This window comes from Dipodomys ordii, unplaced genomic scaffold, assembly GCF_000151885.1.
Source record: "Dipodomys ordii isolate 6190 unplaced genomic scaffold, Dord_2.0 Scaffold10, whole genome shotgun sequence".
Lineage (NCBI taxonomy): Eukaryota > Metazoa > Chordata > Mammalia > Rodentia > Heteromyidae > Dipodomys > Dipodomys ordii.
Window position 1 is genome coordinate 20,441,057 of NW_012267226.1, and position 10,295 is coordinate 20,451,351.

General features: G+C 54.0%; 1 protein-coding gene across 1 annotated transcript in view; it reads left to right on the top strand.

Moving 5' to 3' along the window:
• Positions 1 to 3,200: 3,200 nt before the first annotated feature.
• The window catches only part of Phldb1 (pleckstrin homology-like domain, family B, member 1), a 29,151-nt gene continuing 22,056 nt past the window's right edge, over positions 3,201 to 10,295 (top strand). Inside the window, exons 1-3 of the mRNA XM_013009497.1 lie at positions 3,201 to 3,279; positions 4,652 to 4,775; positions 5,784 to 5,954. Of these exons, the coding sequence (XP_012864951.1) occupies positions 3,220 to 3,279; positions 4,652 to 4,775; positions 5,784 to 5,954 (355 nt within the window). The 5' untranslated portion in view covers positions 3,201 to 3,219. The remainder of the gene's footprint in view (positions 3,280 to 4,651; positions 4,776 to 5,783; positions 5,955 to 10,295) is intronic.

A 10,295-nucleotide genomic window follows, 5' to 3' on the forward strand; every position in this document is an offset into this window, starting at 1 on the left:
CCGCGGGGCGGGCTGGGGGCCGGGGACCGCCTTGGGAGCCTGCGGGAGCCCCGGACGCCCCCCTCGGCCAAGGCGCTGGGGACAGGAGGTCCGCGGAACTGGGGGGTGCGCTGCGGGAGCCCGGCCTCGCGGGACCCCCCCTTCCCCTACCCCAGGGGCCCCCAGGGCTCGGGAGCGCCCGGCCCTGCGGGCGGGCACCACAGAGGCCTTTTTTTGGCCGTGGGGCGGGCCGCGGAGGCCCGGGCGGGCGGGGTAATTGCAGCCCGGGAGGGAGGTGGGTGACCGCCCCGGGGACGAGCGGACCCGCTAGCGGGGTTTGGGGGGTAGGGGGTGCACCGCGGGGCAGGGCCCGGGTCCCAGCAACGGGCCAGCGACAGGCCTGGTGTCCTCTTGCTTTACGGTGGATTAGGTTTCGGAGCCGGGCGCAAACTCACACCTCCCAGTGGAACACCTCCTCTTATCTGCTCCCCACACCTCTCTCCTTATCACTCCCTCTCCTTCAACCCTCGGGATTCTCCTCCGTCCTCTCCTCCATCACCCCTGTGCTGTGCCCTCAACCTCATCGAAAGTGACCAAAATCCAGTGTGACAATGAAGAAACCCAGCCCCAGACAGACATCACCCAGCGTCTTCATAGTGCTTTGCACTCCTTAGAGAGACGATAGGTATACTCCCTGAATCCTTCCATAACTAACAGCTTGCAGAGGTATAACTTATAGACCATCAAATCCACGTACTTTAAGTGTGCAATGATACAGAGCTGTGCAACCACCATCACAATTTAATTCTAGAATATTTCTGCCACACACATTCCCCCAAAGAAATCTCATGCCTAGAGTTGCCCCTGTTGCACTCCTGGCTCGGGCAAATACTGAGTCAGCCAATTAAATTATTATTGTTATTATTATAGTTTTATAGGAGATATACTTGACAATGAGAGAAATTAAATAACTTGCCCAAAATATTACAGCTAATAAATAATAATTGCAGCTAATGAATAGAATTTAACGCTCCCACATCCCAAACATTTTCTACTAATGGAAACTGTCTTTTCTTCCCCACTATTATGATTTTTTTTCTTTCCCACTCTTTTTACATAAACTTCCCAATCCCAACCCACTCTCTTGTCTCTTCTCCTTTAGAAAAAGGCTGAGGGGTTTCCCTGAATCTTAAGGAAACAGTACAACTCTCCCTGGAAACGTGTGTGTGCATGCACCCACCTGTCCTTTTTTTTTGGGGGGGGGGAGCAGGGGGCTGGGCACTGTCCCTGAGCATTTGTGCGCAAGGCTTCTTGAGCCACTGCTCCATTTCCAGCTTTTTTCTGGTTCATTAAAACCAAGGGGCTCACGGATTTTCTTGCTTAAGTTGGCTTCGAACTTTGATCCTCAGATGTCAGCCTCCTGAGTAGCTAGGATTACAGCGTGAGCCACAGGCACCTGTTCTCCCTGGAATTTCTTCTCTCAAGACAGGGTTCTTGGGGCAGTGCCAGGCCAGCTCAGGGTTTGGTATGGGTTAATAGCCTTTGCCTTTTCTCTTCCCAGGCAGTCTTAGGGTGGGTCCCAAGCACTATTCCGGCTTCTCTTCCTCCAGCTTGGGTGGAAATGGTGACGGAGATGATGCAGTCAGTCCAGGCCCGGAAGGGTGGAAGTAGGGAGGGTAAATTTAGTAACTCTAGGGCTCAGGCCCTTGGGATCCACTGCCGGGGGCAGACGCTCCTTGGAATGCTGGTTCCTGCCACAACTTCCTCTGCCAGTCACTTGACAGACAGCTGGAAGAGAAAGTGGAGGGAAGCCTGCCTGCCTGGATTTACCTCAGCCCTCAGCAACTCCCATAGCATTCCAGCAGGCAGTGGGGAGTTTCTCACCTCCAACCAAGGCCAGGGAGAGGCGCGTGTGCACACATGAGTGCACACAGTTCTTTCCTTACATTTCTCAGGCTCAAAAAAAAAAAAAATCTGAGCCTGGGAAAGAGGAATGAATTAGAGTGGTGGGTGGATGGGTGGGAGGGAGGCTCAGGTTGTGTTGCTGGGATCCATCTTACTCCTGGCTGTAGGGACTAAGCTTCCTCCAGCACCAGGCCAGGGGAGAGCTCAAGAATCTTGTGTTCCTAGGAGTCATCACTGAGATTATTTTGCTTTTTTCTTTTTTGGGTCCAGTCGTGGGGCCTGAACTCTGGGCCTGGGCGCTGTCCCTCAGTTCTTCAGCTCAAGGCTAGTGCTCTACCACTTGAGCCACAGCGCCACTTCCGTCTTTTTTCTTTTTGCTTATGTAGTGCTGAGGAGTCGAACCCAGGGCCTCAGGCATGCAAGGCAAGCGCTCTACCATTGAGCCACCTTCCCAGCCCTTGTTTTGTTTTGTTTTTTTTTTTTAAGTTGTTGTTTGTTTTTATTGTTGGTCATAGGCTTGAATTCAGGCCTGGGCACTGTCCCTAGGTCTTTTGCTCAAAACTCTACCACCTGAGCCACAGCTTTATTTCTGGTTTTCTGGTAGTTAATCGGAAATAAGAGTCTCACAGACTTTCCTTCCCAGGCTGGCTTTGAACCATGATCCTTATATCTCAGCCTCCTGAGTAGCTAGGATTAGAAGCCTAAGCCACCAGCACCAGACTGTTTTGTTGATTGGGTTGGGGTTGCTTCCTGGGGGAAGAAAAAGTGTAGGAGTTGAGCTACTCAGAGAAGGCCTGGTTTTTCCTCCGTGTCTTCTTTAAGAAGGCATCATCCTAAGGCCCCTGGGAAAAGAGACAAAGGGTAAAGAGAAGACAGATTGGGAGAGGAAACTCCTATTTAGCCCTGGCTAAACCCTGGGGGAGTTGTCTCTACCCATGTTCTTGGAGGGACTTGCCTGGAGTTTGCTCTCGCCATGAAAATTGATTTCCCTCACCCTGATTAAGACTCCATCAAGATGGCTGAGGAGGGTCTTCAACTAAAATCTGGGCTCTGGATAGCAAAGAGCAGAAAAACACCAAAGCCAGGGTAGGGCTGTGTGTACAACCCTACCAGGCTGGTATGGTGTGATTGCCATGCTGTGGGAAGAGATGCGGTGCCCCCCCTCCCCCAACCAAGCTCCCAAGCTGCCTCTCCTTTTCCTTTGGCACGAGCATGCTGGGGAATGACAGCGGCTGGTGCTGCCCATGTCCTGAGGAGCACTGCTCCTCTTCTACCTGCTTCCCCCACCTCAGCTGCTTTACGTTGTGTCCCCAGGAACTCTGGAGGCCTAGGACCATGGACACACGCAGCAGAAGCCAGGGAAGCCCCGGATGCAAGCCCCAGGCTGTGGTGCAGGTGTGTGGTGTTGGGGCCGGGGGGTAAGGTGCTGGTGAGGAGGGATTTAGTTCTATCTGTGGTGCCAGCTCAAGGATGGGGCAGCAGCCAGCCCCTCTGCCCTTCCCTAGTCCCCAGCCTATGAATAGATGAGTCTTCATTTGAATCAAGCTAATTGACTCAGCCAGAAACTCTCCTTTGAAAGTCCGAAAGTGGTTTACAGACTGTCCAGGCCAGCACCACTCTCCTGGATCCATGTTTCCACCTCTCGTTTTTATTTTATTTTTGTGTGCCATTCCTGGGCTTGAACTTAGTCCCTGAGCTTTTATGCTCAAGGCTAGTGCTCTACCAAATGAGCCACTTCCTGCTCTTTTGGTGATTAATTGGAGAGAAAAGTCTCAGAAGGGCGCCTGTGGCTCAGGCCTATAATCCTAATCCTAGCTACTCAGGACTCTGAGATCTGAGGATCGTGGTTCAAAGCCAGTCTGGGCAGGAAAGTCCATGAGACTCTTTTTTTTTTTTTTTTTTTGGGTCCAGTCGTGGGGCCCGAACTCTGGGCCTGGGCGCTGTCCCTCAGCTCGTCAGCTCAAGGCTAACGCTTTACCACTTGAGCCACAGCGCCACTTCCAGCTTTTTTCTTTTTTCTTAAGTGCTGAGGAATCGAACCCAGGCCCTCAGGCATGCAAGGCAAGCACTCTACCGCTGAGCCACCTTCCCAGCCCTCCATGAGACTCTTATCCACTAGAAAACCGGAAGTGGCGCTGTGGCTCAAGAGGTAGAGCGCTCACCTTGAGCTGAAGAGCTGAGGGACAGCACTCAAGCCCAGAGTTCAAGCCCCATGACCGACAACAAAAGAAAAGAAAAGAAAAGTCTCATGAACTTTCCTGCCAGGGCTAGCTTCAAACCATGATCCTCAGATCTCAGCCTCTGAGTAGCTAGGGTTGCAGACATGAGCCCCTGACACCCACCTCCCACCGCTCTTACAGTTAGTTTATCAGGGACAGGCTGCAGGCGCATGGATAGAGTCCCAGCAAGGAGCCAGACTGGCCCTCCTCCATGGTACCCCTCCTCCTTGCCCCATGCTTCTACCACCTCTCTCTCTCTCGCTCGCTCCTTGTTTCTGTTTTGCTAGACAAAAAGGGTCAGTTGAGCCAAATCTTGAAATAAATCCAGCAGGATGAGTTAGTGGCCTAGATTCAGATCTAATTACAATTTAGTGGAATAATGCTCTGGTTAAGATTTTTTTGTGCTAAGCCTTTCAGCCACCTCAGCACCCTTTGGAGAGGAACAAGGGCTGAGAGAGTGCTGATGTGACTGGGCCTGGGTTGGTAGGGTGCTCGCTCAGTCTCTAATGATGCTCATCCCCTCCCTCCAACCCCCCTGCTCCCTGCAGAAAGGACCCTTGGATCTGATTGAGACAGGCAAAGGGCTGAAAGTGCAGACCGACAAGCCCCATCTGGTGAGCTTGGGCAGTGGAAGACTCAGCACCGCCATCACTCTCCTGCCGCTGGAGGAAGGTGAGCGGAGACATGCATGCCACCCCCCCATTCCAGTCCCCCAAGGCCAGGCCTCTGCGAGTGGGGGGCCCTCCTGCAGTAATGCTTGCATTGTCTCTGCCTCCCTGGCCGCCTGTCTCCTCTAGCATTTAATCTGGCTCCATGATTGGGATTAAAAATCAGTTTAGAAACCAGGAGGGGAGTGCTGAGACAAACAGGAGAGCACATTGCTCTTGGCAACCTGTGTGACCAAGAAGAGAGGGGCTCCACTGGAGGGGGACAGGGGGCATGGGTGATGGACTGGCCACCGGGAAGGGAGTGACGGGGTGGGGGCATGATCCCCCAAGAGGAGACCCTGGCATGGCTCTGCCCTCCCCCTCTGGTCCTGGCTGCACCTGTTGCCTGGGTGATGCTACATTCTCCACATTCTCCAAATACCAGTCCCAGGGGGCTCTGCCAGGGAGCCATGGAGGAGAGAAACCACAGTAGAGGGAGAGGGAGTAAGAAAGGGGAGGGATGGATCCCCAGTGGCAGAAAGGAAAAGGAGGAGAGATTGATTTAGAAGAGAAGAGGGGGGGTATCCACAGAGGGGATAAAGAGCCCAAGGGGACTGGGAATGTGGCTTAGTGGTAGAGTATTTGCATGAAGCCCTGGGTTCGAGTCCTCAGTACCACATACACAGAAAAAGCCGGAAATGGCTCTGTGGCTCAAGTAGTGGAGTGCTTGCCTTGAATAAAAGAAGCTCAGGGACAGCACATCCAGGCCCTGAGTTCAAGCCCTAGGATTGGCAAAACAAAAACAAAACAAAACAAGGAAAGGTAGCTAGGAGACCCATGTAGGGCTGAGGAAAAAAGGTCCTCCCTCTTTGCCATCATGACTCTGCTTCCTGTGGCGTCGCTCCTGACCCTCCCATTCTCCGTGGTGGACAGAGATTACCCCGGAGTGAGAGGTGGACATTGATTTCCACCTCACTCTAGTTGTCTTCTCAGCCTGGAGGGCCTGTCTGACTCCTGTGCCTCTTGTCTCTAGGGCGGACAGTGATTGGCTCTGCAGCCCGGGATATCTCCCTGCAGGGCCCAGGCTTGGCTCCAGAGCACTGTTACATCGAGAACGTGCGGGGGACCCTCACCCTCTACCCTTGTGGCAATGTGTGCACGATTGATGGGCTTCCTGTCCGGCAGCCTACCCGGCTCACTCAGGGTAAGGTTCTGTACTTCCCGCTCCCCTCCCCACTGAGAAGGGGGGAATCACTGTTTCAAAGCCTGTGCATGTTGGGGAGGGGGAAGCCTATCGTGGTGGTTGCCATGGTAACTCTCTGAGTGGCCACACTCAGGTGCTTCTGGATATAAGCTCATCTCAAAAATCTCCTGCTCCCAACTTGTCTTCCATCTGTGTTTCTTGTCTATATGGTCCTCACCCTGCCTCCCCACATCTCAGGGGAAGAAGCCGGTCCAATCCCTGCTGGCAGAGGACCTGGGTGCGGTGTGGCTGTTCCAGGGAAAGAGCCGGGAAAACCATAGCTAGCGGGGATCCGTGGTGTTCCAAGATGCCCAAAGGGAGGTGTGTTTGCAGTCACTGTAGAGGCTGACGGCCGGCCTGTGGGGATGGATATGGGCCGAGTGTGGTGGCAAGATTGGAGGACACGTTGCTTCTGCTGCAGAACTGTAGGCAGTAGCTTTTGGGTCATGAATATGGCCGCCATTCTGTTTCCTAAAGCACCAGGCCATTCTGTCATGAAGAAAAAGCCCCTAATTACTATGGTTACCAGGCAGATAAACGATAGGTCAGGTGGCACTTTGACTGGCCAGGTGTGTTCCCCTGGAAACATGGCACGGCATCAATTCACACAGTGAATGGATGGCCCGTTAGGGGATGGGAAGAGCCGACATGATGGGGCTGGAGGTCTAGTTGGTGTGGTGACAGGAGCTTGGGGCCGTACCTGGCTCTGAGCATGAAGGCTAAAGGTGCCATTGTTTTCTGGATGCTCACTGGCTGAACATCTATGTGTGTGTGTGTGTGTAAGTCCTCATGCAGAGTAAATACCACCCACTCCATTGTCTCCCATATCCTTGTCACATCCCTTAGAGTTTTTGTTATTTATTTATTTATTTTTTTGGTGTCAGACCCAGGGTTTGAACTCAGGGCCTAGGCACTTAATGCTCTACCTTTGAGCCACAGCTCTACTTCTGGCTTTCTTGGTAGTTTAGTAGAGATAAGATTCTCACAGACTTTTTCTCCCCAGGCTGGCTTTGAACCATGATGCTCAGAGTAGCTAGGATTGCAGTTGTGAGCCACCAGTGCCTGCCCCTTAGAATCTTTAAATACCATGTACTTCACAGCTGGCCTGGGAACTAACCAGGCCTCCCGATTTCCTCCTGGCCTTAGGGTAGAGATGAGAGTAGATAACCACCTTCTCAGAGGCAGGTCAGTGGACAGTAGCAGGAAAGCCGTGCCTTCTCTGAGGCTAGGGTCTCTGGTAGGGGCTTTGGCTGCCATGCCATGTGCTTCCTGAGGGTCTCAGAGCCAGTGTATACTGCCGGGTTTGGGTGCACCCAGGTGGGACACAGAGCAACAAAGAAAAGGGGCCAGGCAAAATTCAGAGGTGGTTAGGCCTTTACTTCCCGGCTTCCGTGGGTACGGGCATTCTTGCTTTGTGTATGGTGCAGGAGCCTGTGACATTTATATCTCTCTTGTCCCATCTTCCCATCATTTAGCTCCCTGAGAGAGGGCGGGCCTGAGGCCACCATGAAATTCTTAAGTATTTCCTGTGGCCTCAGTAGCTCCCTTCTTCCCCAGCCAGAAGCCCACCCTGCCAAGTATGGACCCTCCCACTCTCTTCTGACCCTAAACTCCCTTTGCCCCCCACCCTACCCCAGCCTTCTTGTCTGGGCTCGCCTGTCTCCAAAGCTTGGCAGCCTGTGGAGGGGTAGGCGGAGGCACAAAGGAATGGGTGTTCTCCTCCCCAGCCCTCCCCCTCCTGGGCTCCAGGAGCTGAGGGTTTTCCTTGTCTCATCTCTGGAGCAAGGCACCGAGCCGGCCCTGCCTGGCCTCACTCCGGACATTCTTGGGAGTTCGTTGCCTTGGAAACTGGGTGACTGGGGGGTGCGTGTGCCATCTCTGTGCGCCTGTGTAACTGGAGTGTGTTTATGTATCTCCGGATGTTTCCGTGACTTGGGACTTGTGTATCTCTCTGCTTATTTGTGTCTGATGTTTATGGATCAGCATGTTCGAATGGCTGCTGGTGGTAACCCCAGGCCTGATGGCACCAGAATGTCTCTGTGTGCACTGCGGTGTATATACAAGAGCTCACTGGCTATGTGCCTACCTGTGGGCATGTGTACAAAAGGACCGCTTAGGGCTGGGGGTGTAACGCAGTGTAAGCAGCACCCTTGCTGCTTGCCAGGTGTGCAGAAGGCCCTGGATTTTATCCCCAGCACAGGAGGGGACCCTCTTATCTGCCCTTATGGAGGGGACCCTCTTCTTTGTAAAAAAAAATCAAAAATAAAGAGGGATATCTGGGGAATTACAGGAGCCTGCTCCGGCTGGCCCAGAAGCATCATTCTGGGCACTGTGCCCAGCTGTTGGCAACTTGGAGAGACACACTTCATGACAAGCAGAGATGGCAGTGACAGGCTCTTCTTGCAGAGAAATGCCCGTGCCAGGGAGGGGGGAAGGCTGGCAGAAAGCAGATGCCATCCTTTAGCCTGGAGCTATGAACATGGGAGCGGAGGGTGTGGGCGACCTCGATCCACCCCTGTACCAGGGCTTCCTGGCACATCCCTTGTTACCCTCTTCTCTACAGAGCCAAGTGGGGAGCTGGGAATATGACCCCAAAAAACCGGGGTGGTGTCTCAATCTGGGGTCTAAGCCGCCCCACCCTGGACCACAGCGCCAAACCACATGAAAGATCCGGGAGGGAAGTTAAGTGGAGGAGGTCCTCGAAAGCCACACAGCTCAGGGACCAGGCCGTCTAGACAGTCGGTCCCCATCCACCCCCACCATGTGCTGCCAGCTCTTGCTAAGTGCCATTACTTCCAAAGCCCCTCCCTGGTGGGCAGGGCCTGGGTGTGGGCTGGGTAAAGTGTTGGCAGGGAATGGTGTAGTGGCCTCTGTCTGGGATACAGGACATCAGGTTTCTTCTCCCAGCCAGTTATCAGTTATCCCTTCTGTACATTGGGAGGGAAGCCTGCAAGCGTTCTGTTCTGGCAAAGATCTTGACGGATAAAAGCTCAAAGGAAGTAGTGCGGGGATGAAGGCTCCCTCATCCCCACTTCCTGGTATGTGTACTGGTAGCCCTGTCTCTCTCTTCCTTTCAGTCTCTCTCTCTCTGTCTGGATCTGCCCAGCTGGCCACCACAGTGTCCAAACTAATGAATCACTCTTCCTGAGGACTGTTTTGATTTTTAAAGCCTCCCATGTTTCATTTGGCCTTATTTGGTTCTTCCGTTTTCCTTTAGCAGGGGAGTAAGTTTCCTGCCTGTGTGCGATGGGCTGAATGTATATACAGTAAGGCAACGGGTAGGGGACTGTTGGAAAATTTCCCTCTTTATTTCTCTTCAGAGGCTGCCTTTTAATTCATTAAAAAAAATTTTTTTTTTTGTCCTGGGGCTTGAACTCAGGGCCTCATTCATACTCTCCTTTGTGTTTTTCACTTAAAGTTGTTTGTTCTACCACTTGAACCACAGCTCCATTTCTAGCTTTTTGGTGGTTTCATTGGAGGTAAAGTCTCATGAATTTTTCTGCCTGGGCTGGATTCAAACTGAGATGCTCAGATCTCAGCCTCCTGAGTGGCTAGGATTACAAGTGTGAGTCACCAGCCTCCAGCGAGGAGGCTGACTTTTTCCGTCTCTCCTGGGGGCTGAGTGGAAAGGCCCCTGTGTGCCTGGGTGAGTGCGTAAGGAGGAGAGGAGGCTGCAGCCCGTGCTTGTGACAGTAATGTGAGACAGAGCGTGTGTAATGGTGTTTGTGTGGCTCAGGCTGAGCACGCCTTGTGTCTGAGGGAGCACATGGGTGTCTCCTGAGGCTCTGGTGCGCAGACCCTGGTCCCTGGGACCCCAGCTCTGGGGGTTGGATTAGAATCTCAGCCTGACTGTGGGGGAGCTGGGGCCGGTGGGCACCCATCTGGAAGGGTATCCTCTGGCAAGGGACCTTTGGTGGGGCAGGCAGGGCTGGAGGTTGAGGCTGAGGGGGGGCGGTGTCCATCTTGGGGCAGTGGGAGGGGATGTAGTTAGGATGGAGGGGGGCGCTCAGAGCCGCTGCATGGACACAGCATGGCCTCGGCCTGAGCTCCCAGCCCAGGCTGACCTCGTCACGGGGCAGGCTGAGGCCAGGGGTGTGTGTGGGGGGGGCTCCCTGCGCGTCCTCTCACCGAGATCTCAGACAGGGAGCCGCGGACAGGCCCGGGCGGTCACCGAGGCCGAGCTCCTCGGGCTGTGGCCGGAGGGCACAGGGTGACCGGGCCAGGGTGACGGTGGTCCGCGGACCTCAGGCTTCAGCCAGCCTGGAGGGGCCCCGGGCGGCCCCCGCCCTCCGGCCTGCGCCC